The following is a 27,649-nucleotide window of genomic DNA, read 5'->3' on the forward strand; positions in this document are numbered from 1 at the left end:
CCTGGGCCTGGTATTACTCCAAGGCTTCCAGGGATTGCTGTGTCTTACTGCAACTTGTGCTGTTTGCACACTCTAGAAACCCACGATCTGGGAGTACCCCCAGGCCCAGGCAGAGGGACCTCAGGAACCCAGCATGCTTCATTGCATCACCAACCTGTTCTGCTGACTTCATCACACTTGGCCTGTTGATTTGATTGTCTATTTGATTTCCTGCTTATTGCCCCTAACACAGTATGCATTGCCAGAGAGCAGAGACCTCATCTGATCTATTCATCCCTGTCTCTGTAGAACAGCACCCGGGACACATCTGATTAAAGTCAGAATGAGAAATGAATGCTGGAGTGTTTCAGTGTTGTCCAGGATGCTAATTCTTTTGACTCACCTTATTCAGTTTGAGTCAGTTTGAGTCCCCTCTGACACTGATTTTGTTTACTGTTTAGTTTGCCACTTATGTCAATGCGTTTATATTCACACAGCAAGAAGCATTGCACAGGGGTTCTTGTTGATTAAATGAATAACCATATCTTCTTGTTTTCATCTGTCTCTTACATTCAACTTGGCCAATTTAAATTAGCAATGCTTCTACATTCCTAAACTAGTTATAAATCTCAACTTTTGTTCCATAGGATTTTATTTCTCTTCTTAGCCACTTGGCTTAAGCCTTTGACCCTTGATTCTAACAGTTTGTATCATATTATTATTCTTGTTCATTTTGTAATCTCAAAAACCTAGATATTAAGAAAAGGGGCTTAGAAATAACATTAGCTTAAATGGGATAAATCAAACTTACACATCTTGAAAGCTGTCCAGATAATAATCAACTTTGGTTGAATATGCTGGTTTGCTGGTTGCTGTTAATTTTATATGAAAGGTTGGCAATTATAAGTATACTCACCTTTCATACCACGCTTCCCAGATGCTTTTTATTCTCTGGTTCTCGTAATGACCCTGTGAAGTGGGGCTGGAAGGTTCTGAGGATGGTGAGAGAACTATTAAAAAATTGAATAACTGAAGTTTGAAAAATTAGAGTAACCTGCCCAAGGGGGCCAAGACTAGAACTTAAGTTCCTAATCTGGTGTTTTTTCAAGGTACAAAACTGAGAGTAACCAGAAAAGTCAACGTGGTTTCTGTATGTGTCTTTTACAAATTACTTTAGAAATAAAGATAAAAGATCATTACATAATGAAAAGTTTAATATATTATATGGTTTTGTTAGGGTCTAGTATATAGTGAATACTAATAGCTTTATGTTAAATTGAACTGAGTAAAAGGATACATTTGAGCAAATTAGGACAAAGAAAAGAGGTACTAACAATGACCAGAGGAGCAAAAATTTTTTTAAATTTATGCATTAGGTTTACATTTACAAGGTTTAGTCAAGGAAAATTAACATATATTTTAAGCAAACTCCACTGCTTCCCATAAAATCTTTTGATCTTGAGCAAAGAATAATGAGGGTGATCTTAAAATACTGTTAAACTTTTTAGACTTACAGAGAAATTTTAGACTTACAGAAAAATTACAAAAATCATATAGAATTCACATATACCCTTCACCCAGCTTCCCCTAATGTTAATAACCACATACTTAGCCATAGTACAATTCTCAAAACCAGGAAATTAACTTTATAGTAGTGTTTTAGTTCCACACGTGTAATTAATAGAAGGAACTAAAGCTAAGACAATAATTAAGTTTATTTATACCAGTAATTGTATCATAGGGTCTTATAGAAAATTAATAAATTATTGCTTTAACAGTAGAATAATAAACAGAACACTAGTTCATAAATTCTACCTATTATTTTTTCCTGTTATCAACTTCTTGGTCTTGAACCATAATATACATAATTTTTAAAAGGACTTAGGGAGTTCTTAGCTAATAGCAATACTAAGATCTGTTGTAAAGGACATGCTTATTTTGTTCTAGATTCTCCCAGTCTAGTTCAGTAGCACACAACATCCTATTCTCATGAGAAAACTTTGCAATGAGATGGCTTCTTTCTAGAGTGTAAAACTGAAACCTTCACTAAAACTGCTAGAAGACTAAACCTTGTAGATATGTCTTTGGTTGTTCTTCTGTGCATTGGCGAATCAGGTTGGCTAGCATAATGATACTAAGTATAACATGACATTATATCTCTCTCATTGATGAAAGATGCTACTGAAACAGATATGTGAGTATAATTTACAAATAACAAAGAAAAATGTGGAATTACTTGATATTTTGTGGTTTAAGAACAACACTTGAATATGATCTTATGCATGAAAATGCGTAGGATGATATTTCTCTTGTTTTAATATAGTTGTTTTCAAGATGAAGATGTTCCAGGGTTGAATCACCATCTTCTTCAGAATTGCAAATTTGTTCTGGAAGAATATTCCTAAGGAAAAATAGACATGCAAGTCATAAATGATCCAAGTAATATTCTGCCTTCATAATTTAGGAGCTAAATTTTATATTTCTTTTAAAAACTCTTTTGTTTTTAAAATAAAATTGGATTCTTTTCTTATACACCAGAAAAAATTTCAAATATGTCAAAGATCTACATGTGAAAAAATGAAGCCATAGAATAGTAGAATAAAACATGGTCATACCCTGGGAGTGGGGGAAAAATCTTCCTATGTGTGACTCAAAAACCAGATGCACTAAAAGAAAAGATTAATAAATTGACTACAGGTGTTTTTTTTTTTAATGCAAAGTTAAAAGACAAATCACAAACTAGGAGAAAGTGTTTGCAACTTATATTACAGATAAAGGGCTAATATACAAAGACCCAAAAACCTAGGAGGAGAGGGAAATGAGAAAAAAAAAGATACCTGGGTAACCAGTTTACAGAAGAGAAAATGAAATGGCATGTAAACGTGATGCTTAATTTCATTCATGAAAAGAAAGATGTAAATTGAAATGATACTGGCATACCACTCTCACTTACCAGATTTGCCCAGCACCCTCCCAAAAAAATCCAAAAGTTCATTAACATGTTCTGATGGTGAGGCTCTATAGGATCAAACATCATTGAAGGAAATTCAAAACAGTACAGCCCCATGGATAGGACTTCGGCAGTATCTAGCAAAATTACATGGGCATTTTATACCTTTCACTCAGCAATCCCACTTCTAAGGATCTATCCCAAAGTTAGATTGGAAAAATACAAAATTACATTTGAACAGAGTTGTACATTGTGGCATTATTTATAGTATAAAAAAATGGAAACAATCAAATGTCTATCAATAAGGAACTGGTTGAATAAAATGTCCATATAGTGGAATACTATTCAACTGTAAAAAGGAATGAGGAAATTCTCTACATACTGATATGGAGTGATAGCCAGGATATACTGATAATTTTTAAAAGTGAAGAACAGAAAAAATATACACTCTTTCCAGAGAGAGAGAAAAAAATAATAATCCTTTTGTGTAATAATTTGTATAATAATTGTGAGAGGCAGTGGGGAATATGAATGTGTGTATGTATGCTTATATTTTAAAAAAAAATAACACTGGGATCATCAATGGGAAATTAATTTAAAAGTTTAGGGGCTTCCCTGGTGGCACAGTGGTTAAGAATCCGCCTGCTAATGCAGGGGACATGGGCTCGAGCCCTGGTCGGGGAAGATCCCACACGCCGCGGAGCAACTAAGCCCGTGCGCCACAACTGCTCAGCCTGTGCTCTAGAGCCTGTGTGCCACAACTACTGAAGCCCACGCTCCTAGAGCCCATGCTCCGCAACAAGAAAAGCCACTGCAATGAGAAGCCCGCGCACTGCAACAAAGAGTAGCCCCCCTCACCGCAACTAGAGAAAGCCCACACGCAGCAACAAAGACCCAACACAGCCAAAAATAAATTTTAAAAAACTTAACCTATGGGAAAGGGTGGAATATGGTATAAGGGACAGGCATAGAAAAATATTATATAGAAAGTAGCAATTCCTAAAAACCAAAGCAAATTAAAGACCTATCTGAATATTAAGTTGTTGACCTATTGTTACAGAGGAAACTTCTGTATTTAAGCTATACATCCTTCATGGAACATATTCTAAGGACAAATAGAACTACTAAAAACATAATAAACTTAAATACTTTTGTTGTTAGTTGTAATAATGGTATTATCATTTTGAAACTATTGTTTATAGTAAATATAAGTTATTGTTGGGAACCTAGATTTTCAGTGTAAGATAAGCAAGTTTAAAACAGAAGGACTTCTCTGTAACATTAAATTTGACTTGGGAATATCTGTATGAACTCATTTTTTTTTCTTCACAAAATATATATTTTTGGCAGTCCACTGAAGGGCCTTGAAACAGTAACAACACATTTGAAAGGAAGATGCCTGGTGCCCAGACTGGGGCCTCTGAACACGATTCCCCAGTGAGAGGAGCTAGGGCTCCTTGGAAGAAGGCTGGCATCGGGCTGTAGTGGGGAATATAAAAGTGAGCCATCCAAGATCTATGGAGGCCTATCCAAGGACACAGGAACCAACTCGAAGGACTACCATTGGCCAAAGATGGGACAGTTTAAGAACAATAATTGCAGTTGATTGAAACATTCTTAATATATAAAGCCATAAGTTCATATTGATTCTCCAGAGAAAGAGAGAAAGCCAAAAACAAAATAATAAAGCAAAAATATTTAGGCACCAACTTCTTTTTTATCCTGAGACAGCCACTATTAAAATTTTCATATATTTTATAGTCCTTTTCATTCATGTTTAATGCATATGTATGTTTTTTTCCAGTTTTATAAAGATTGGCATAACATTGTATTAGTTTAAAGTGTACAACGTAAGGGTTTGCTGTATGTGTATGTGGTTGAAATGATCACCACCATAAGTTTAGGTAACATACATCACCTCACACAGTTACAAATTTGTAACCAACTTCTTACTCTGCTAGGCAGTTTAAAGGAAAGAACTGAGCCTACCTTTCAGAGTAACAAAGTTGCCCTAGTTGAAAAGAAAATATTATTTACAGAGGAAGTCCAGCTATAAAATATGGAAAGAATGACAAAAATAGAAATTCACCATTTTATTACCCCTAAGGAAATAACAGATGCAAGCAATAAGCATCTGTGAGTGAAAAAACCATTGGTTCAGTGGTGGAGGAGAAAGGTTATAATGGAGATAACAGGCCATGACCACCTAAATCCCACCGGAATGGGACAGATATTGTATGCCTCCTGATGCAATGCAATAGGAAGCATATAAGCATGACCTAGGAATTATTTTGGCCAAAAAATTTTGACTCTGAATCTTTAAAGCCTTTCCCATCCCCACCTTTTCCCCTATAAACTCTTGACTCTTTCTTTGTTTTATTTTTCAGGAGTTTATGTTTGGAATTGTAGAGACAGGTAAAAGAGTAAGGGGTATAATCTCCAAGGACAGGACCACAGAGCTCTGGGGTCTGCCTCCCTCATTGGCTGCACTAACAAAGCGTTCCAGATTAATTCTTGAGACATTCATACTTTCTAGGCAGGGGTGATGACTCTGTCAGCAGACGAACACACACAGAAAAATGTGTCCTCAGAAGTGAGGGAGCTGAGTCTCAATAAATTTATTCAGAATTTTGTCTTCAGAAAAATCTAGATAGAAGCAATTTTAATTTTAGCATATACTTAGGTTTTGTGTTCTACAGATTACAGTGTTTGAAATTACATATGGAGGTGGGATTAGCACCATAGTCTACTGCCTTGAAGCCTCACTTGAACATGCCTCTAAGGTTCTAGGTATTATATAATCATACTCTATTTTTACATTTTTTTACTATGGAAGTTTGCATACATAGAAAAGTAGAAAAAACACTATAGTGAATCCTTACATACCTATTATCATCCAGCTTCAACAATCATTAACATTTGCCAATCTTGTTTAATGCAACCTCTTGTCACTTTTTTTCTTTAAATTTCAGACATCATGTCATGGTTGTTTAATCCTATATTTTGTCACCCATGACAATTTAAACGTATACTTGAAAAGGCCAAAATTTACCGTATCTTGTTGTTGTTCAATCTCAGAAAATATAGTGCTTTCATTTCTTGTACCCCAGGTGGTATAGATTTTAATTCATTATGATCCAGAAACAGCTCTCGCAGAGAATGATAAGCCCCATAGAAGGAAACTCGGTCTATGCCATCATCCACAAGTTTATTAAATGACAGGTACAGGTATTCCAGGCCTGGTTCCATGTGGCCAAACACAAAGCCAGGGATGCGCTCAATCTGGTTGCCGATGAGCACAAGGTGCAGCAGCGACTTGGGTAGATAGGAGGGGACGTGGTAGAGCTTGTTGTAGGAGAGGTCAATTGATTCTAGATTTCTAGAAAAGAGTAAACAGAGTGGGGACATCAGAGCAGTGACTGTAAGCTCAAAGTTTTGACAAGCCAGTCAAGATGCTTGTCCATTTTCCTGCCAGTACTCAGTGTGCTGTAATGATTCCCAGTGCAAGTGTGGCTGTATGGTGGTCTGGCTGCAAGGCTAGTGCTCTTACCCGGGTACCACAGAGCTGCTTGAGTTCCTCTCTAATAGAGGAGCACCAGAGTTCAGAGAGAAAAACTCATATCCCAGGGGAAATGCTCAGACCCAAAGAGGTCCCCCAAATATCTCTAAGGTCAAACTTGTATCAGAAATGAAGTCCAGAGTCCTAGCTGACATCAAACCCTAAAATCATCTCTGGTTCCAGCAAGAAAGTAGCAGTGTTGAGGGGTTATTGCATTCTTGTTCCACATTTGATCTGATGACCTGGGATCTGGGACTTGGGGTGAGAATGAGGCATCTAGAAAAGGTTGTTAATAAGCCAGAAGATCTGGGAAATGTGGTGAGCTATCTGGCTTTTTTCAGAGCCTCACCTGCGGCTTCTGCCCACCCCATGAAGACTTTTCACCTGATGAAGACTCAGTTGCCCTGCCATTGCCACATCCTGCTAAACCTAATTGGCCCTCAAGGCCTCTTTTCATCTCTGTCCTGCTTCTGAAAGATGCCTGTCCCCATGGTGCCACTCAGATCCCTCATTCCCTCACCACATGACTATAGATCTGCTCTGATGCAGCTGCTGCCAGGGCTTGACCCTGTTTCCCTGTGTAGCTAATCCTCTCCTTCCTGATGAGCAAGGCCTCCACACTTTGTCCTTCACTGAGGCTACAGCCTGGGGCCACTGATTCCTCTCCAGGAAGATGGGCTCTGCTTTTTGCTTCCGCTATCGGGTCACGCATTCTTTAGTCTGTTTTGTAGCACTTGAAATAGAGAAATAGTTTGAAGGAATGAAGACAGTGTGGTATAGAACAGTGAATGCTGGTGCTTCCACCTAATGGTGAGGGAGAAAGGGAGAGGAGGGCAGCTTCCTTCCTCACTATGGGAAGGGGATTATCTCACTTAAACTTCATGACTGCCTGTGAGGTCAGCAGAGAGCAGAACAGTGATCAGACCTAAGGTCACACTGCTTGGGCTTAGCACTTGCACACTGTAGGGTGTCCCCAGCAGCAGTGACCATGGCCATCCTAACATCAGTCATATCATGAATGGTTTGAAGTCTATGCAAATAGCCAAGTTTTATGTAGGGGGAGGTTCACTAAGAAAGAATGCTGTCACCTCCCTCACTTGCCCATGTTCATACCCTGTTTAATAATGGCAAAGGAAAGAAATCATCTAAGAAAGTCAGATTGTAGCATGTACTTACTCTTGATTTATCCAGGCTAAAGGAGCAATTCTATTTTCTTCAATTTTATTATAACGTAGTACAATGACATTGATCTTTCTGGTATGATTAAAAGAAATTTCAGTTATTTCTTCAATTTGGTTATTTTCTAGGTATAATTCCTATAATTAAGAGAAGAGACTTATTTTTTTCATATTAGTTGATAAATATATTCAATCTCACAGAATTGAAATCAGGTTATAGACTGTTGTCACTAGTGTTAGCTAAAGAGTATTGCAGCACTTCAAAATGAGTTCATATTTTTAAGTTGTCAGATTTTCTAACTAGTAAAATAAAATGTACTATCTGTCATGGTTATGGAATTAAATGAATTTTATTTAATTATTTTTTAACCATAAAATGATATATGATATAGCATACCATAATAATTGTATAAAGCTTTCTAATTTACAAAACTTATTCACATAAATTATTTCATTTGGGCTTCAAGATCCTAAAAAGTAGGAAATAAGTAGAAATTATCCCCATTTAGCAGTAGAGAAACTCAGACCTGGAGAGATGGCAAGATGTTTGCAAGGTTACACAGCTAATACATGAGGGAAACTCATGCTGGCTGGCCCCAGCTTAGGTCAGCCTGCTTCCTACCAGTCCATGCTGTCTGTAATTTTTTTAGGCTCACATTTTTTAGATTTGTTTGTATTATAATTACTTTAATTAACAGTTAATTAAGAGCCTTCATTTAACATCAGGGTGAAGTTTGCTAGAACTATTAGTAAGTTTTCAACAGCTAGCTGCCTTCAAGTTAAATTCATTTGGCATTACAAGGAATTTTTCACTCAGGGATCTTGTTGGAATTCAGAAGTACAATTGGTATATATATTCAGAGTAACTTTCTATTCCTGTTGTAGTAATTTCCCCCTCTTTGTCATTTAATTTTGGTATTGTTGGAAGTGGGTAAAGTGATTTTTAGCTTTTTGCTTTTACCTTCATACATATTTCGGGGTGAACTAGATCAGCGGTTCCTAAACTTGATTGTGTATTAGAATCACTCGTGAGCTTTTTAAAGTATAAATTCCAACCTAAATCAGAGCACACTCATTTATACGTTGAAACTGCAGCTGTGAAGCAGTGCATTGGAAGGATTCACAGCACATGTGCTTGCATGGACAGCACCTCCCAAGAAGCTAGCGAGAGGGTCTTTGGAAAGAGAAACCAGGGATGAGAGGGTCAGACGTGGAATAGAGACACATTGCTCTTTTGTACTATTCAAGTGTTGTGTGTGTGTTTTACTGTGTGCATGCATTATCTATTTAAAATTTTAATTTTTAAAAAAATTATAAATTGTTGACCCCATTCTCCAAAGAACCTGATTTAGCATGTCTGGGATAGGTCCAGGAATCTGTATTTCTTTAGAATCCAAGTGATTCTGAGGTAAAGCCAGGTTATAGAACCTCAATCTTTACAATTTTGGTAAATTCTAAAGGTCTATCTTAATCTGGAAGTAGGAAGAGGAAGCATGGTGGCTGTGGTAGCAGCAGTATCATATCGAGATTAATGGCCCTCTCTTGGCTCACTGCGTCCACAGCAGTGGGAAGCTTCGTCCTGCTGCCTGATTGTGTATGTGGCAGAAACAGAACTCAGAGGAGGTGGCCTAGGAGTCAGCTGGATCTGCCAGGCCTCTGTTCTTAATGCAGGAAGTTGGGGCGTACACTCAGCAGAGAAGGCCCCCCAGAGTCCCCCCTTAGTTAAGTGTGTTTCTTGTTGTAGCAAGGGAGACCACACACTTGGGCAGCAGGGAGTGTCTCCAGAGGGGATGGAGACAGGACAGTGCTTGGGCCCTTGGTAGGAGCTAGTTAGAACTAGTAAGCTGTGGGAAGAGGGTGGGGGGTGGTGCTGCTGGCACAGTCAGCAGCCTTCTCTGCAAATCTTGTCCATTTTCACAGGGTCACTGCTAGTCCATGTGGGACTCTGGGTGGAACAGACTGGGATGAACGTCACACTTCCAGTTTGGGACAGTTTTGCAAGTCAAGGTACTTTTTGCAAGTTGTAGTTTCTGTTTGAATACTCAGTTCATCTTCCCTGTTCTCTCCCCAAGAGCCGTCGGCAGAACCAATTTTCACTTTATCAAGATTTTCTACTAATAGTTATAATTTTGATTCATAATTTTGTATTGTTTGAAAACAGTGCTCAAATTATAGTAAATTCTGTATATAGCACCAAAACTACTGAGTTTAATATGCATCACAATAACCTTTTAAAATATATTGTTTGTTTTGTCATAGTGTGCTGTATTTAAAATATAAAATATTATAAGTAAGATATTGGTACCTCAATAGAAGCAGGAAGACCCTGTGGTATAATTCTAAATTTATTTCTTCCCAGACGCAGGTAGGATAGGCTCTTCAAAGGTTTGAAAGCTAAAGAATTGACATTGGTTTCACTGAGACTGTTTCCTTCCAATTCTAAGGTGACCAATTGATTTAAGTCTATAAAAAAATAAAATTATTGTGATATTAGGATAACTAAAAAACATGTAATTTCTATAGGCTTTCAAAATTTCATGTGAAATGTTCAGTTTATTTGGAGGACTGATGTTGTAGCTTCTTTATTTGTATCCCCCTGCCCCCTTAGAGCCTTTTCCCTAGTACTTTGCAAATCCCAAATGCTCAGATCAGCCAGGACTCAATGCTGAATGCTTGGTCCAGGAGAGGCAGACCTGTAGAGAAATCACTGTTGTGCTGTATGATGAAAGTTTGTAACCCTCATACAAAAACCAAAACGCCACACACACAAAAAAAGAAAAAATTATAGGCAAATATCACTGAAGAATGTATATGCAAAAAACCTCAGCAAAATATTGGCAAACCAAATTCAAAAGATCAAGTGGGATTTATCCCAGGGATGCAAGGATGGTTTAATATCCACAAAAAAAATCAATGTGACACACCACATTAACAAATTGAAGAATAAAAGTCAAATGATCTTTTATTATGGGTGCAGAAAAAGCTTTTTACAAAATTTAACATCCATTTGTGATAAAAACTCTCAACAAAGTGGGTATAGAGGGAACATACTTCAACATATAAGACAAACCTACAGCCAGTATCATACTGAACGGTGAAAAGCTGAAAGCATTTCCTCTAAGATCAGGAATAAAACAAGGATGCCCAAAGTCACCACTTTTATTCAACATAGTGTTGGAAGTTCTAGCCACAGCAATCAGACAAGGAAAAGAAGTGAAAGGAATCCAAGTTGGAAAAGAAGAAGTAAAATTGCCACTGCAGGCAACATGATACTATATATAGAAAATCCTAGAGACTGCCACCAAAAAACTATTAGAACTAGTACATGAATTCAGTAAAGTTGCAGGATACAAAATTAATATACAGAAATCTGTTGAGTTTCTATACACTAACAGCAAACTATCAGAAAGAGAAATTAAGAAAACAGTCCCATTTCCAATTGCATCAAAAAGAATAAAAACCTAGGAATAAATCTAAACAAGAAGGTAAAAGACCTGTACTCAGAAAACCAAGAGACATTCATGAAAAAAAACTGATTGAAGGCAACACAAACAAATGGAAAGATATACCTTGTACATGGACTGGAAGAATTAATACTGTTAAAATGACCATACTCCCTAAGGCAGTCTACAGATTCAGTTCAATCCCTATGAAAATACCCTTTTTCACAGAACTAGAACAAATAATTCTAAAATTTGTATGGAAACGCAGAAGACCCCAAATAGCCAAAACAATCTTGAGAAAGAAGAACAAAGCTGGAGATATCACACTCCCTGGTTTCAAGCTATAGTACAAAGCTACAGTAATTGAAACAGTGTGGTACTGGCACAAAAACAGACCCATAGATCAATGGGACAGAATAGAGAGCCCAGAAATAAACCCATGCATTTATGGTCAATTAATCTATGACAAAGGAAGTCAAGAATGTACAGTATGGAAAGGAAAGTTTGTATAAGGAACAGAAGCCAGAGGAGGGAGTTGGGGGGCCAGGGCACCCCACAGAGGAAGCAATGGCCAAGCAGGGACTTGGAATGCAGGCGGATGAGAAGTAGAAGGTTGTAGAGGGTCATTCGAAGTATTTGCAAAGACAGACAGGTATGAAATGGCAGCATAATCAAGGATGTATGAGGAATGTAATGCAATGGGTGGTTCCTTTTGCCAGGACACTGAAGGAGCACTCTGCCTGGCAAACCCTCAGTCTCTGAACAAGGGAGTTATAGCATTGAATTCCCATCACAGTGTTCACTCCTGTGCACTCTGACAGTGCAGCCAGATGGACGTTTTGAAAGGAGAATGATCAAAAATTCTCCACACATTCAGATTGAGCTACCAAGAAAGGCCTTTATACAAACAAGATTTTTCTAAATTGTTTCTACTGGTCTCAGGAGTGGTATGACCAAATCAACTGGAAACTTAAAGGAGAATGGACAGCTCAGCAGTGAAGATACCCAGAGGTGTCTGAGTCAGACATTCAGGGTGTAACTTTGGAGTTTGTTCAGTGGCCAAAATTTTCAGAATAGGGGATGTTTTCATATTCAACTCAAGTCATGGGTACTGCACTGAAATGCTCTGTGCAACTCAGATCCTACTCTTAGGCATATCAGAGAAGTAAGACATAGTCTAAGGATAAACAAAAGACACTACCATCAGGAGTACAGATCATAGATTCTAGAACATGACAAGGAGGAGGTGGCAGTGTAGACTTGAGTGGTACGGAAGTGTGAGTGGGGCTAGATTCTCAGGACAGAAAGATGTAGGTAGACATGGGAGGGTGAGGCAGCCAGGTGAACTCATGGAAGCATGAACTCACATGGGTGTGCTCAGGAGTAGGAAAGAGACCAGCCCTGGAGTGGGCCATATGCAAGAGGGGATGAAGGTTGTTGAGAGGGCAGAGGTGGGCTGTGCAGGGCCTTTGTGCACCAGAAAATAAGGTCTGACTTTCCTTCTCTAGGCAACAAGCAGCCTCTGGATAGGGAACAGCATGACAAAATATTAATCTGCTGGTGTTTAACATCAGCTGAAGGACAGAGAGGAATTATGGAGGCCAACTAGTAAATTATGATAAGTGATTCTATTCCCTCATATAACCAAAACTCCTTAATTTCCGCAACTAAAGATACTGAGAATCCAGCATAATTATCTAGTACATAGTTGAGGTTTTGGAATGTAATAGAAGTTTTTCAGAGGAAAATAGGTAATAGAAGTAGACTGGTGGTCATTACATGACCTCACAAGAAAGAGAAACAAAACACAACAATGTAAATTAATATTATACATTACTTTATGGTTATTCTCTGGCTTATGTGTATATTGTGTATACATAGATAGTATGTACGTTCCTATATGTAACAGGCAAAAGGATGGAGGTAGAGAAGGTTCTTGTAGGTTAGACTGTGGCAGAAAGAGGATTTATTAGCAGGAAGTTGGTAGGGAGTCCTTCCCATTGTGGGCGGGGAGCTACATGACAGGTTATAGACATGGATAGACCTTGTGTGAGAACTTGATCTCATAGATATTCTGACTGGATAGCCACACCACCATCATTGCTAGAAAGGCCACCATGATCATGGGTTTTGTTTTGTTTTTAACATTAATGAAGACAGGAACATTTTTTAGCATGTCCAGTTTTCTCCTGCTATCCCTCCCTTCTATTTTTTCACCTTCCCTTCAATTTTAAGACCTTCCTTTTCTCTATAGTGGGTATGCACATCTCTCAGTGGATTCTGGATGAACTCCCAGCACCTCGGCATAGCATGTGCAGAGCTGTCTGTTGTGTGGTTCCTTCCTACCTTTTCACATCATCTTTTGTTCTTCACTCCCCATCACACGCTGCATCCAAGATCCATGAAACTGGATTTCCCATAGTATCCAAATTGTTTTGTTTCTTCACACCTTTGTACATACTGCTTCTCTCCCTGGAGTGCCCTTCTTCCCCACTTCTCTGGAACTATATATATAAAACCTGAAGGGTCATGAGGGAGCTAACAGAAGTGCTACAGGCCACTGATGGTCAAGCCAGGGGCTTCCACCCAGAAAAGTAGTGTCACAGTACTGGCAGTGGCCTGTGCTTGGGCTTGCCTTGCTCACTGCCAGCCAACCTGACCATCCACAGCAGTGGGACTCACAGGAGCTGAGGAGCCCCAGTGGCTACAGCAGTCGAGAGAAAACCCAGTACCTGAGGGGCCAGCATTAGAGCAGAACTAAGAACTCAGTACCTGAGGGACCAGCACTGGAACGGGACTAAAGACACAGGCCAAAGAGAAGAGGAGCCTTTGGGCCACACACTACAGGGGCCTCTCTGGACAAGGTGACAGTGCAGAGGCTCCTCACTGGCCGCCTGCACAGGGCCAAGGCCTGTGAGGTGCTCAGACTGTAGAGATGGGAGGTGGATCGAGGAAGAGGCCAGTTCACCCTGGAACACAGTCAACCCTCTGGGAATATGGAAATTTTTTTATGAGGGAGAAGTGCGTGTGGAGAAGCAGTTGTAGGAATGTGTGAGAGCACCTTCCAAATAAGGACTTAAAACATGTCATTTTGATAACACTGCTAGAAATACCATCTCACATGTAGATCACATATAACCCATTAGTACACTTGTCCTAAATTAAGTGTTCCTTTGGCTGTTTCACCTAGCAGTTAGAAATTGAACTTTCTAATGTCTTTTCCATATGACAAAAGACCTTCAAATTTTGTTTAAGTACCCCGAAATCCATCTGGAAATAGAGTATTTCCATAACTCTGTAATCCTCAGATTTGGCAGTTCTCATTATTGTTTTTTCCCCATCACCAGAAGTGTTTTATCCTTATGAAGTTTTTTGAGGAATGAAAGGAAATAATGGAATTGTTTTATTCCTTTAAAGGCTTGGTTATCAACATTAACCTAATAAATATATTTCAAATCAAATAAAAAATGTTAAGCACTATACCTCAAGAACTACACTAGACTGTTAGGAAGATAAAAAGAAAAATTAGGCAGTTTTTGTCTTAAAGAAGCATATAATCTAATCAAAGACATAGCTAGAATTCATGAAAAGGTAAATATAATACTGCCTCTTTTATACAGAGTTCATAATATAACAACTTTAGTTATCCAGCTAGTCCAGAAGCAGTCTTAAAAGAGTAAATTCCAGTTGTATCAAATGTACAGAATGTGGGGCACCTTCACTAAAGCGCATCCATGGGAAAGCCAGGCTGTCGTGGCAACCACACACCCATGGACATCATTTGTCTTGCCCTGTGGAGTGCATGTGCCTCATGGACAAGTGCCAGAGCAACTCTCTAGGGAACAAGACTGTCAAAGGCAAAGTGACTGCCATATAGAGTGCATGTGCTAAAGTTTATGTACTTTGTTTGTAGGATTACCCCTCAGCCTCACATAGTATGCTCATTTACTTATATTTTATGCATAATTCTCATTTGCCAAAACATGTCAAGTTAAAAACTGCAGAATGTTGAGAGGCAGTGGGAGTTGTGTATGGGGTGTATTGAGCATCTAAGGGTGATTAAAGGAGACCCGTTCAACAAGCCATGATACTGTGTTATCACCACTGATACCAAAAACATCGGTACGAACACAGCATCAGAACACCTGGCTGTGTGGGGAATGTTAGTGTAACTCTTAGGATATTATGGATTTGTAATTTAGTTATTGTATTGTGAATGATGAAAACCTGAAATCACTGTAAGTTTATTTATAAAATGCATTTTTAAGACAATGGGCAGTTTAAAATACATTTTTTAAAGTTTCACCAGTCAATAGTTAAAATAAATTTTATCAACTTAAATGGTAACATGACCTAAAAAAATTTTACTAGCTATTCATTTAGCAATATTGCAAATAAAATTTCCACACAACTACAGAAGAAAGATTATATAGACACATATCATAAAGTCAAATGTTAAATACCTGATAAACTTTCTTCATCAATAACCTGAAGATTGTTCTCATTGATTTTAAGTTCTTCTAATGTAGATGGTAGTTCTGAAGGAATCGCTACCAAATTGTTTCCATCCATATTCAGGCGCATTAAATTCTTTAGAAGCTTAAAAGGCAAATCTCAAAATTACTTTTTTATCTTGTCACAGATGTACAGTCATATATGTCATTTAATGGTCAATTTACGGTAGTTACTAAAGTTTCACAAACCTTCAGTTGCTCAGGTTTAGACAAGAATCCCCATATTCTCCCTGCCAGGTAGATGTTGGTCCTGTTAATAGCATTTATTCCCTGGTATTTTCAGCAAACTACATTTGGTGATTTTGCATCACACTCACCCATATTTTTATGGTGACTTTAGAAAGCAAGAGAAAGCTCCTGTCACCACTGGACCAGTCATATGTTCCTAGATCTTAGGTTTTCAACTTCTCAGCAGTAGACACAAAGTTAATTAAATCATGCAATAATCTGAATCTGCCATAGATGCTAACAAGACAGCAATTTGAACCCTTTCAATGTGTTTGTGAACTCAGTTTTCCATCTATACTAAGTAGAAACAGAGTCATAAAACAGCACTAATGATTGTGGAAATTCTTCAAAATTAAATGTCACAAACTGTTTCTATATGGTACCCAAACAGTTTTGACTGTCTGGAGAGTGCATTTCCACATTTGTAGTCACATGTTTGTTGGCCAAACTAACCTACACTACCAAAGTTACAGAATGATTTACATCAGTGGTGCTCAGAGTCAATTTCAGCAGTTTGGAAATGGGACAGAGAATCCCAAAACAAGAAAAAGGTAATTTCCTACAGTGTCCTCTTTTTTGATCAAATACAGGAAATGCACAAGTCTCAACTGTTGTTCTATCAGGACGGCTAGCATGAGGCAGGACTCCAGGTCTTTCACATGAACGTGGACACCAAGTGTCTGGAGCTCTCTCGTCTGCAGTCCAGAATCTATATGAGAACCAGGAACTGAGCTTGTAAGAGGCCAGTGATTTGTCCAAAGAGTGGACAGAAGACCATCCAAGGGGATAAAGTTTGACCTCCTGGCATGTAACTTGTTTTACTTGGGCTTCTTTAAGCGCACACATTTATGAGTATTTGTTTACACACACAGACCCCTCCTTTCTTCTGCCTTTGTTTTTCTGAAAGTCCTTGATACTCTGTTTTCTCCCTTTTAGAAAAAATTTTTAATTAAATCTGATTCTTTCAAAGGTTTACTCTATGCTTTTCTCTTTCCCTAGCGTATCCCCATGTTAATTTTCATCTGAGCCCATTTGTTTTTCTAGAACCCCCTCCTGCTGAAGTATACTTTATCAGATTTTGCAGATAGCACAAAATAAGGAAGCTTTGTCTTGCTGGCCTGAAAATGTTAATAGAGTTTCCAGATAAGCTCTCCTTTTTTCCCAGAAATACCTCATGTACTAAGAGACCATATTTCAACATGTTTTCTGCTACTTAGGGAGAAACTCCTCTATAAATTCAAAACATTAGTTTTGTCATTCATGCTGTTGTGGGTGCTTTAAGGACAAAGCATAGAAAAAACAGCTAGAAACCTATAAAACAATATACTATATTCAAGATAAAACTTGAATACATTTTAGGGACATCAGAAACTTTCTTCAGAGAAAACTCCAGTAAAACATTTTACTTTTCCTTCCTTCTCCATCTCCACCCACTGACAGTACAAGTCATGAGAAAGCCATCCACGTGGACTGTTAGAAGTCAGAGCATGTTATTTACCTTGAATGCTTTTGGACCTATGCCTGAAGAGGTGACATTATTTTTGCTCAGATCAAGCCTTTCCAAATTCGGTAATCCATTAAATGCTTCATCCGGAATGGAGGTGATAGAATTGCCTAGGACACGTAGCAATTGTGTTTTAGGCCTATGTGCCTATAAATACATGTATACATGCACATGCATAGATAGCAAAAGAGAGCTTTATCTGGAGGAAAACGCAATACTTATAGCAAGGACAGTATGTATTATATAAGAAAATGAGTGTTTAGAAAAAAAACAAAACTGGGACTAGACTATTTCATATGGTCAAAATTTTCACTCTAAGGACTTGTCATGCTCTAGTACATCATGTTTTAGATGAAGCTGCTTTAAAACAGCCAGAATGTGGTTTGGTAGACAATTCTGTTAACATTATGCATTTTACAGCAAAGATGTGTTTATGGAAGGTGCTATAGAAACTGATTTTTATAGTTCTTTGTATTTCCCTATTGACATTTCCTAGACCCTGGACCAGAAATATACTGTTTTTTACAATGAAATCTTGGGCATGTGACTTGCCTTCTTTGAGCATCAGTTTCCTCTAAGTAAGAAGCTTGGGGAGATAATCTCTCAGATTGCCTCCAGATCTAATGTTATAGTTCTGTGACTTCAATCTATAGAAGTTCCTGCATGCTTTAATTTATGGTGTTTTGGTTTGGCATTTAATTAAGTACAGTAGTCAACGATTTTTAAATCCAGAAAATGAGCTTATCAGAAATAGTGAGTACTATAAAAATCATGTGGTGACCTTATAAAACCAAGATACTGTGACTGAGCACAGGTCATTCATCTTTCATAAGACTTTAGACTTTCACAAATTGTTTTGTTTTGTTTTGTTTTGTTTTGTTTTAATGGCAGAGCACACCTGGCATGCAGGCTACAGAAGGAGGGGGCGTTGCTGGAGCAGGACACTCTGGGCATGAGAAGAATTCCTTAGGAGATCATGTGAACATGGTATCAGGAAGGCCATAACACCAGAAGTGTCCTATTGCAGATTGGCTGTCCTGATTAAAGGGGTCAGGCTGTGACTATTGAGTATTTATTTATACGATCATTTATTATTTCTGTGGTAGTTTATTTCTGTTACTTCCCCCAAGACACATCTGAAACCCCACTCAGATTCTCTCACCCCTGCATCTTCAGAGCCATCCCCAGCATGGGCCTTTTCGCCAAGACTCATTCACTGTCCCAGTCTCCCCACCAGCCAGCCTTTCACACGTATCTGTCCTGCCATTCCTCCACTCAGAGCTCTTCCTGGCCCTATAAGAACATGGGCAAAAAGTCTGGACCACTCCATGCCTACCACAATGGCTAAAACAAGGGGGAAAACAACAGGATCTCTCTGATATTGCTGGAAGGAGTGTCACAGCCATTTTAAGGAACTGTTTGGTAGTTTCTTATAAAGTTAAACATGCTTTTACTGTATCACTCGGCAATCCCACTCCTGGGTATATACCCTAGGAAAAAGAAAACTTAGGTCGGCACAAACATCCATATGTGGATGTTTATAGCAACTGTATGCATAATTGCCCCAAACTGGAAATAATCCAGATGTTCTTCACCTGAGACCTGTGGTCTATCCAAACAATGGAACGCCACTCAGAAGTAAGGAGGAGCCAGCTACTGATAAACGCAACAACCTGGATAGCCCTCAGAAGCATTATGATAAATGAAAGAAGTCCAGCTGAAAAGGCTACATACTGTATGATTCCATTTCTATGACATCCTAGAAAAGGTACTCTAGAGACAGAAAACATCAGGGCTGGTGAAAGGAGGGACATGAGAGAATTTGGTGAGGTGATGGAAATGTTATATTTGGTGAGGTGATGGAAATGTTATATCTAGATTATTGACTGTAAGCATTTGTCAAAACTCAAAGCATAACAGGGACTTCCCTGGCGGTCCAGTGGTTAAGACTTCACCTTCCAATGCAAGGGGTGCGGGTTTGATCCCTGGTTGGGGAGCTAAGATCCCACATGCCTTGCAGCCAAAAAAACAAAACATAAAACAGAAACAATATTGTAACGAATTCAATAAAGACTTGAAAAATGGTCCACATCAAAAAAAGAAATCTTTAAAAAAACCTCAAAGAATAACATGCTAATAATGTTTTACTATATATAAATTATACCTTATAAAGCTGGCTTTAGAAAAAAGTCAATGGGAAATCATGGTTTGATTTGGAGGAATTTACTTTATACCTGACGGTGCTATTCTGCAGTAAACACCTGTCTCTTCTGCAAAGTTTTTATGTTTGAAGATTGTGAAATTAATCTGTTTGGGGTCAATTTATATTATAAAATTAAAATATAACATTCATAGGACAATGGGAGTTAACCACAAAATCAAGCGAACGTCAACATCTCTTACCTATGAGCTCCAGACTTGTTATCTCTGGTGCTGTTAGCGGTGGTATTTGTGTGAGGTCGGCGCTGATACAGGAAATGGTTTTGTATGACAGAGAGCACCTGCTTGGCAGAGGTGGTATGCCTCTGGGGGTAGCTGGGATTGGGAGTTGAGAGGGCATCCTGAACATATCTCCTCTGACGGTGTCATCGTCATCCTCGTCCTCGTCCTCATCCTCATCCTCATCCTCATTCTCCCTTGCTGGGTTTCTGTGTTGATGGGCCTGCCTCCCCTCCTCTCCAGGTCTCTGCTCTCCCCCTTCTCTGCTCTGTCCCTCATTGGGAGGTCTCCCCCAATCTCCAGGTCTAGGGATCTTTTCCTTTTGCTCCCTATCTTCATCTTGTTTAATTTCTTCTTCATCCTCCTCAAATTGAAGTTCCTCTTTTCTCAGTGCTGGATGCATTTCCACCCAAGGAGACGGCTGTTGCTTATGAAGTAAACTGGTATGTTCTCTTTGTTCTGAAGAATCACCAGAAAATTCAGTTCTGTCATTTAATGCTATACTACTGAGTAGCAAATAGGAGGCTACTGACCACATAAGGAGAAGACAGCAGGGGCAAGTTGTGGTATTAATGAAAGGAAAAATCATAGTGAAAATTAGGTTAGTAAATAATATTCCCTCTAGGTATATGAGTGCAGTTTAAATGTGAAATGCATCTTGAAATTTTTGTTTCAAGTTTTAATAGAAATAAATAAACTTTATTTCTGTTTTGTAAGACTTTATAGGCAATTCTTGTTTTTCCTTGTGAGCCTTAATACTTATTTTTACTAAAGTATCATGCTATCTGGTGACTAAAGAGGGAATAATATTACCATATGTTGCTTACTATAAGCAGTCTTATTGTGAGATTGTAATATAATCAGATGTGATAACTTTATAGTAGATACTGTTCAGTTAATTGGGCTTATTGATAATGTAAGAATTTGTACACTGTCAGACATAAAAAAGTGAAAGAGATGTACATTTTACTTGTTTATGGTAGTGAAATCGGCTTTTATTTATAGATTTATTATATCTGTCTGATTTTCTTTCAGCTCCATGGGCCTAAAAGCATCCTCTGAAATTTAGAGTTATAGAAAATTCTCTTCTGTTTTCCTCCCAGACTCTGTACTTAAATTATTTTTACTGCTTGAGACCTATAGAAGACGTCCTGGACTTAAATGATGTTTCTTTAACCTAGACATATGCACAAGAGTATTTTTTATTATTCCATGATGATGATAGCATAATATATAATCGTAGAAAGTTTATCTACATTTGTATTTAGCTGTTATTATCTTTGGCAGAAAGTGGGGAAGACTTGACAAAGACCAGACTTCAGACTCACCCTCTGAATGAAGAGTTTTAGGGAAAAGTGAGCTCAGTACATAGATTTTCTTTCATCAAAATATAAAAATTTACTTAATCATTTCCATGATTTTATTTAATGCCATACGTAAATCACCCCAAAAAAAGAACTCAAAATATAATTATGTGAAGGAATTACTTGAAATTTCAATTCAGTATATATTATAAAGTCTGTGAGTTATTTTTTTCACATCTCTGACAGAACATGCAAAAGGAGAATAGGAAAAAATTAGCAAAATGAAACTAAAACTATCATATTGAAACATTTAAAATCTTTTCTGTATATCCAAGTTTATTTTTCCAAAATAACCACAGCATTTCAAGAATAATAGTTCAAGTCCTTTGAAAAATGTCTGAGAATTTCTGGATCTTGCCTTTATAAATCTTGTGTTTCATATCCCAAGGAGTCCGTTTCATTAAACACTTTTGTTTTCTAACATTTTCTAAAGTCATAATATCTTAGTAAAATAATTAGTAGTATACACCAAAATACAGTTTCTAAATGTTCTGAAGTTTTTCCTGGTAGGAGACTTTTGTAGGTAACCACCCTGTGATCATCCTGTGTGCGTGGAAACAATCTACCTTGATCATAGGCAACAGAAAATATCTGTATCCCTTCCCATCGAATTATTTAACACATATTTATTTATTTCATAAGCTATCGGCCAGGCTTTTCTTGCAGGAGTCCTGAGGCTTCCTCCCTAGAGTCCTCTACTGCATCAGCCTCATAGGATAAGGCACAGTGAGCAGCCAACAAAACCTCATAGTGTGATCTTTCTGTGCACAGCAGTGCCACAAAAAAAAGCCACTGCTCCAGGGCCATTGCCCTTTATTTCCGTAGGATTACCTGAGCAGTAATGACCGCACATAGACTGGGAAAACTGGGCTTTATTCTCTCTAGATGCAAGCCACTCCTCCCTTTGTTCACCATGAGTTCTTCATCTTCATTTGGGTTGATAACTGTAAACACACTGAGTTGAATTAAGTGAGATAATGCATGTAAGGAACTAAGCAGAGCTCTTCACGCATACTAAGAACATGGGAGCTGTTTGCTATGTAAATTCTATCACTACATCTGTAATGCTGTGAGTCAAATGTGGAATGTGATCTGGTCTGAGTTTACTCATTCTAATAGAGCTAGAACTCTAAAGCCAAGATGTTTTATTTTTCTCTCCCCTATCATGCAATTTCCCAAATAATTTCCATGTTTATCATCATTGTGCCAATATTTTAAGTACCCTGATGACTAGTTTATCATAATTTAAAATTTAAGGTAGTGACAAAATAAAAACAAATGGAAGTTAAAGACTAAATCACATGTGATATTTTGTTTGGGCTAAATATTTGTACCAGTATCAGAGCAGACGGGGCAGCATTCTCCTTCAGGTATAACTGTTTGGGGGCACATCTGAGGGTGGCACTTGGTCTCATCACAAAGGACTCTTCCATTTGAGCAGAGGCAGGTAGTGCAGGGCTCAGGAGACCATACAGCTTTGTTATACATGGTCATCCCATTTGCCAAACAGTGTCCTTTCTTTCCTAGAAAAGAACAGTAACATTTAAGTTCCTTGTATGGTTACTAGCACTTGTGAATGGAAGTGAGCCCAATGTGATAGAGCCACACAAGAATAACATTCTATGTTCTTTCATGCATAGGGTAAAAGTATCTTACAGATGTAACCCTCTGAAATGCTTTTCACATGCTGTATTCTCAACCCCTCTTACTTAGGCTCTGAGAGTGACCTCCTCATGGTAACTTGAGCCTGAATCGTACTTCCATCCTGCATCTGTCAGGATGGCTAAGTTATACAACAGCAACAAACAACCCCCAAATCTCAGTTATTTCTTGTTCCTGCTAGGTGTCCAATGTAGATATTTTTTGTCAGGACAAAAAATAGGCTTCATCTCCAAGCAGGCTGCCCTGATGGCCACAGCAGTGGGAATGTGAGGTTGCAAATAACACACAAGCTCTAAACATGTCTAATTACATTGACCAAGGCAAATTATATGGCTACATCTAACTTCAAAAGAGAAAAAGCAGTATAGTTCCATCACGTGCCAGAGAGCAGAGAGCTGGAACAGCACTAATGATGAATGAGCCCACATTGTACCCTTCCTGATGTGCAGATGGAGAGGTGAAATCAGACTGTATGCTTGTGGTGCTTTTTATGTTGAATTCTCGATGAGACATTGCATCAATCTTTTTTTTTTAGAATTGTTGTGTTATTGAAATACAATTCAAATACCCTTTTAAAGTACACAGTGCAGTGGGTTTTAGTATATTGTTTTCTCTACATACGGTGTTGTAGATACATGGATAAGTGTGTCAACTAAGCAGGCCATTAGACAGTCAATTTGAATATTAGAGGGGATGTTTTCCTTCCAATCCTAGTGTTATTCCTGATAACTCTTTTCCATCTGTTGAGCCACTGTCCCCGCAAATGAGCTCTCACATTTGTCCCCTTCTTTCCCTTACTGCTGTGTCAGCCCTATTCAAGCCCTACCCATCTCTCATTTGGATACTTACAGTAAACTAATCCCACCCATCCAATTTCTCCCCTGGAAAAAAAAATAGATATAATCAGGAGTTGTCTCCTGATCATAAAAGTACTATAGTGTATCAAAATTCCAACAGCCTTTTTTGCAGAAATGGAAAAGTTAATCCTCAATTTCATAAGGAATTATAACGGGCCCCAAATAGCCAAAAAAAATCTTGAAAGAAAAAAAAAAAATTTGAGGACTCACACTTCCAGATTTCAAAACTTACCACAAAGCTACAATAATCAGCTTATATCAGTATGGTACTGGCATAAGGATAAACATATAGACCAGTGGAATATTGAGAGTCCAGAAATAAACCCATTACATCTATGGCCAATTGATTTTTGACAAAAGTGCCAAGCCCATTCAATGGGGAAAAAAGTTGTCTCTTCAACAAATGGTGCTGGGACAACTGTATATCCATATGCAAAGGAATGAAGTTGCCCCCTACCTCATGCCAAATATAAAAATTAACTCAAAATGGATCAAAACCTAAATATAAGATCTAAAATATAATATTCATAAAATAAAGCATGACCTTGGATTTGGCAATGGATTTTTAGATATGATTCCGAAAGCACAAGCAACAAAAGAAAAAAATAGATGAATTGGACTGTATCAAAATTAAAAATTTGGTCCATGGAGGACATTGTCAAGAAAGTGAAAGGACAATGTACACAATGGGAGAAAATATTTGCAGATAGTATCTGATAAGGGTCTAATATCTAGAATATACGTGAAGAACTCTTATAACTCAACAACAGAAAGCCAGCCCAATTAAAATATGGGCAAAGGACTTGAATAGACATTTCTCCAAAGAAGATATACAATGAACAATAAGCACATAAAAAGATGCTGAACATCATTAGTCATTAGGGAAATACAAATTAAACCACAATGTGATACCACTTCACATCCACAAGAATAGCTATATTTTTTAAATGGAAAATAATGGCAAGGATGTGGAGAAATTGGAGTCTTTGTATATTGCTGGTGGGTATATAAAATGATATAGCTTCTGTGGGGAATATTTGGCAATTTCTCAATAAATTAAACATATAATTACCACATGGCCCAGCTCCTAGGTATCTTATATTCCACTTCTAGGTATATACCCAAGGGAACTGAAAACGGGAATTCAGATAGAAACTGGTACACAAATGTTCATTGCTGTGCTATTCACAGTAGCCAAAAGGTGGAAACAACGCAATTATCTGTCAATGGATGAAAGGATAAACAAAACATGGTATTTCTCTGCAATGAGATATTATTCAGCCATAAAAAAGGAATGAAGTCCTGATACACCGTACAACATGAGTGAACCTTGAAAACATTATGCCAAGTAAAAGAAGTCAGACACCAAAGGCCACATATTATAGGACTCCTTTTATGTTAAATATTCAGAATAGGCAAATTCATAGAGACAGAAAGATTAGTGGTTGCCAGGGACTGGGGGGGAGGAGAAAATGGGGAGTAAGTGCTTAATATATATGTAGTTCCCTTTTAGGGTGAAGAAAGTGTTCAGGAACAAGATAGTGGTGATGGTTGCACAACATTGTGAATATACTTAATGCCACTGAATTGTACACTTTTAAATAGTTAAATGATAAGTTTTATGTCATGTGTATTTTACCACAATTTTTTTAAAAAGTACTGTAAGACCACTGGAAAACATTTTAGGACAATTTAGAAATCTTTAGTATACATCTTCTATACATTTTAATGCACATCACCCTATACTGCATATTTTTTAAAACAGAGTTGAGATCACATTATGCATACTACTTTTCAACCTTTTTATTTTCTATTATTATAGCTTGGATATCTTTCCACTTAATTAGGGAAATTGACCTCATCGTTCTTTAAGAGTTATGGGTACGCTATAATCATCATTTTAAATTCCCTGCCTGTAGTCTCTTTCTTCTCTCAATCATGTGACCTAAATTGTCTATTTTCATGGTAATTGTATGTTATTTCTGTTAACTTCGTGGAAATAACATCATTTAGAAGCATTTGGTTTTCTTGAGACAATGTATGAAGTATTGGTCACAGAACATTATGTGGTGATACATTCTTTTGTCTTTTGAAAGTTTTATGTAATGGTACCATATGTATAATACAATTACTTTTTCCTTCCAAACCTGGAAGAATGTGGACCATTAAATATTAGTGTTTAAAAATGCCTAGTTGAAATCTTCGGAAGAATTTCCAATCTTTTCAAACTTTAAAAATTCAGTAGTTTGGTCTATATAAAATAAATTCAGTGGCTTAACTTCATGTTTGGTTGAAAATATTTAATAGCCATGAGTTCATAGACTCATCTGAATCATTTATTTCTATATCCTAGATGATCTATCATGATAAATGAAAAAGCAGTTTTGACATGTATATTACTATATTATGATTACAACTATTTTAAATACATGGCATAGTAAACAGACTAGAAATAATAAACCAAAATAGTAACTATGATTTTATAAATGTAGTTATAGGATAAGTAATATTTTTTTCTGTTTTACAATAATTTGTATTATAAGTATATTCTATAAATGGTTTTTTAAATTATTTCAAAATTTATCTTTGTAGATTAAACCAAAAGATAATATAATAACTTGAATTTTTTTTAAATTTTCTTTTTGGAGTTTCTCTCTCTTCCTCTCTCCTACTGTTTTCTTACCTGGTAACACATTATAGCTTGATTCTACTCCAGGAAATCTTAAAAAGGATTCAAACTTTTCCTCCGTACTATAATCCAAGTTAACCATGGGAAGTGTTGCTGCTGGTGTAACTATCCTCATTTGCTTAATTCCAAGCTGTCTACTGGATCTGTGGATGGGCGAGGAACTTTTTCTCTGTCTTCTATAATACATCTTCCTTCTTTCCTTCCTAGAAGTTTCTTCATTTTGTCCAAAGTCAGTTTGAAAAATGAGAAGCAGAAGAAAACAATAAAAGCTTGAAAACTTCATGCTTGCTTTTTCACTATTTGATTCCTAGGATGAGAATGAAACAGAATTTCAGAGTTAGTGACTAAATTTTTACCTCTGAAAATTGGCCTATAATTGCCTATATCCCTCAGCAGCAAGTCTGTGAGATATAACACATATAATATATGGGCTCTATGCTATAGTATTACTGCCAAGTCAGAATTTAGAATTTTTCTGTCAGAATCAAATAATTTTTAGTACTTTATTGCTAGACCAGACATGAGCAAACTTTTTCTATAAAGAACCATATAGTAAATATTTTAAATTTTACAGGCCATGCATTCTTTGTCATAACTACTCCACTCGACCCTTGTAACATGAAGGTAGACAATATGTACACAATTGTGTACACAAATTCCAAAACAGGCAGTGGGTCAGACTTAGCCCCCAGGCCATAGTTTGCCGACCCCTCTCTGGACCACTGTGTTGTAGGTTTTCAGAGGTTACTCAGGAGGTTTCTTTCCACCTCTCTGCCAAGTCATTCTGTGACTAACATCATCCACAATTCATTTTCCCAGCTCTTATATTTTATTATTTTATTCTCTAGTGTTATAATTTTCTTTGTTGGGGGGAAAGAGCATAATTGCACCAAATAAAAATAACAGCAAACTAGTATCAGTTATAAAGAGGTAAGAGGGACAAAGAGTAACTTTTAATCAGCTGGTCTCAAGAGCAGTACAGGGCCCTGCACATGGTGAAGCTGAAAAACATATTTGAGAAATGAATACTTTTTCAAACCTTAACCATGGATTAGCACAGAACAGAAGTCCCTGAGAGGGGGAAAATCCAAGTTGAGCTCCTGCTCACTGCCTGGAGGGAGTTCCTGCCGAGGCTGAAGCCCAGGGTGAGGACCCAGGCAGAGCCCAACAATCTCCCTGAGTTGAAAAAAAAAAAAAACCTGGGGTCCTGGGGATGCCAGAGAGGCAAGAGTTTGCAGAGCAGAGCACAGGGAGGTGAGAGCTACCCTGAAAAAGACTTCCAA

General features: G+C 37.6%; 2 protein-coding genes across 5 annotated transcripts in view; one reads left to right on the forward strand and one right to left on the reverse strand.

Moving 5' to 3' along the window:
- CENPP (centromere protein P) overlaps nucleotides 1-27,649 on the forward strand; it is a 238,686-nt gene that overhangs the window by 154,950 nt on the left and 56,087 nt on the right. The gene's annotated exons all lie outside the window — the stretch shown is intronic.
- ECM2 (extracellular matrix protein 2) lies at nucleotides 1,224-26,663 on the reverse strand. 3 transcript variants are annotated; one of them, XM_061199334.1, is made up of 9 exons: nucleotides 26,361-26,663; nucleotides 22,493-22,681; nucleotides 19,759-20,253; nucleotides 17,350-17,465; nucleotides 15,573-15,708; nucleotides 9,972-10,129; nucleotides 7,665-7,804; nucleotides 5,982-6,308; nucleotides 1,224-2,380 (listed from the first exon to the last, which is right to left on the reverse strand). In XM_061199334.1, exons 1-9 carry the CDS (start codon nucleotides 26,647-26,649, stop codon nucleotides 2,212-2,214), a joined length of 2,019 nt encoding a protein of 672 aa, XP_061055317.1. In that variant the 5' UTR covers nucleotides 26,650-26,663; the 3' UTR covers nucleotides 1,224-2,211. The 3 variants fall into 3 exon arrangements, with proteins under 3 accessions (XP_061055317.1, XP_061055316.1, XP_061055315.1); XM_061199333.1 differs by having other exon boundaries at nucleotides 19,759-20,319; XM_061199332.1 differs by having other exon boundaries at nucleotides 19,759-20,322.

Source organism: Eubalaena glacialis, chromosome 9 (genome assembly GCF_028564815.1).
Source record: "Eubalaena glacialis isolate mEubGla1 chromosome 9, mEubGla1.1.hap2.+ XY, whole genome shotgun sequence".
Lineage (NCBI taxonomy): Eukaryota > Metazoa > Chordata > Mammalia > Artiodactyla > Balaenidae > Eubalaena > Eubalaena glacialis.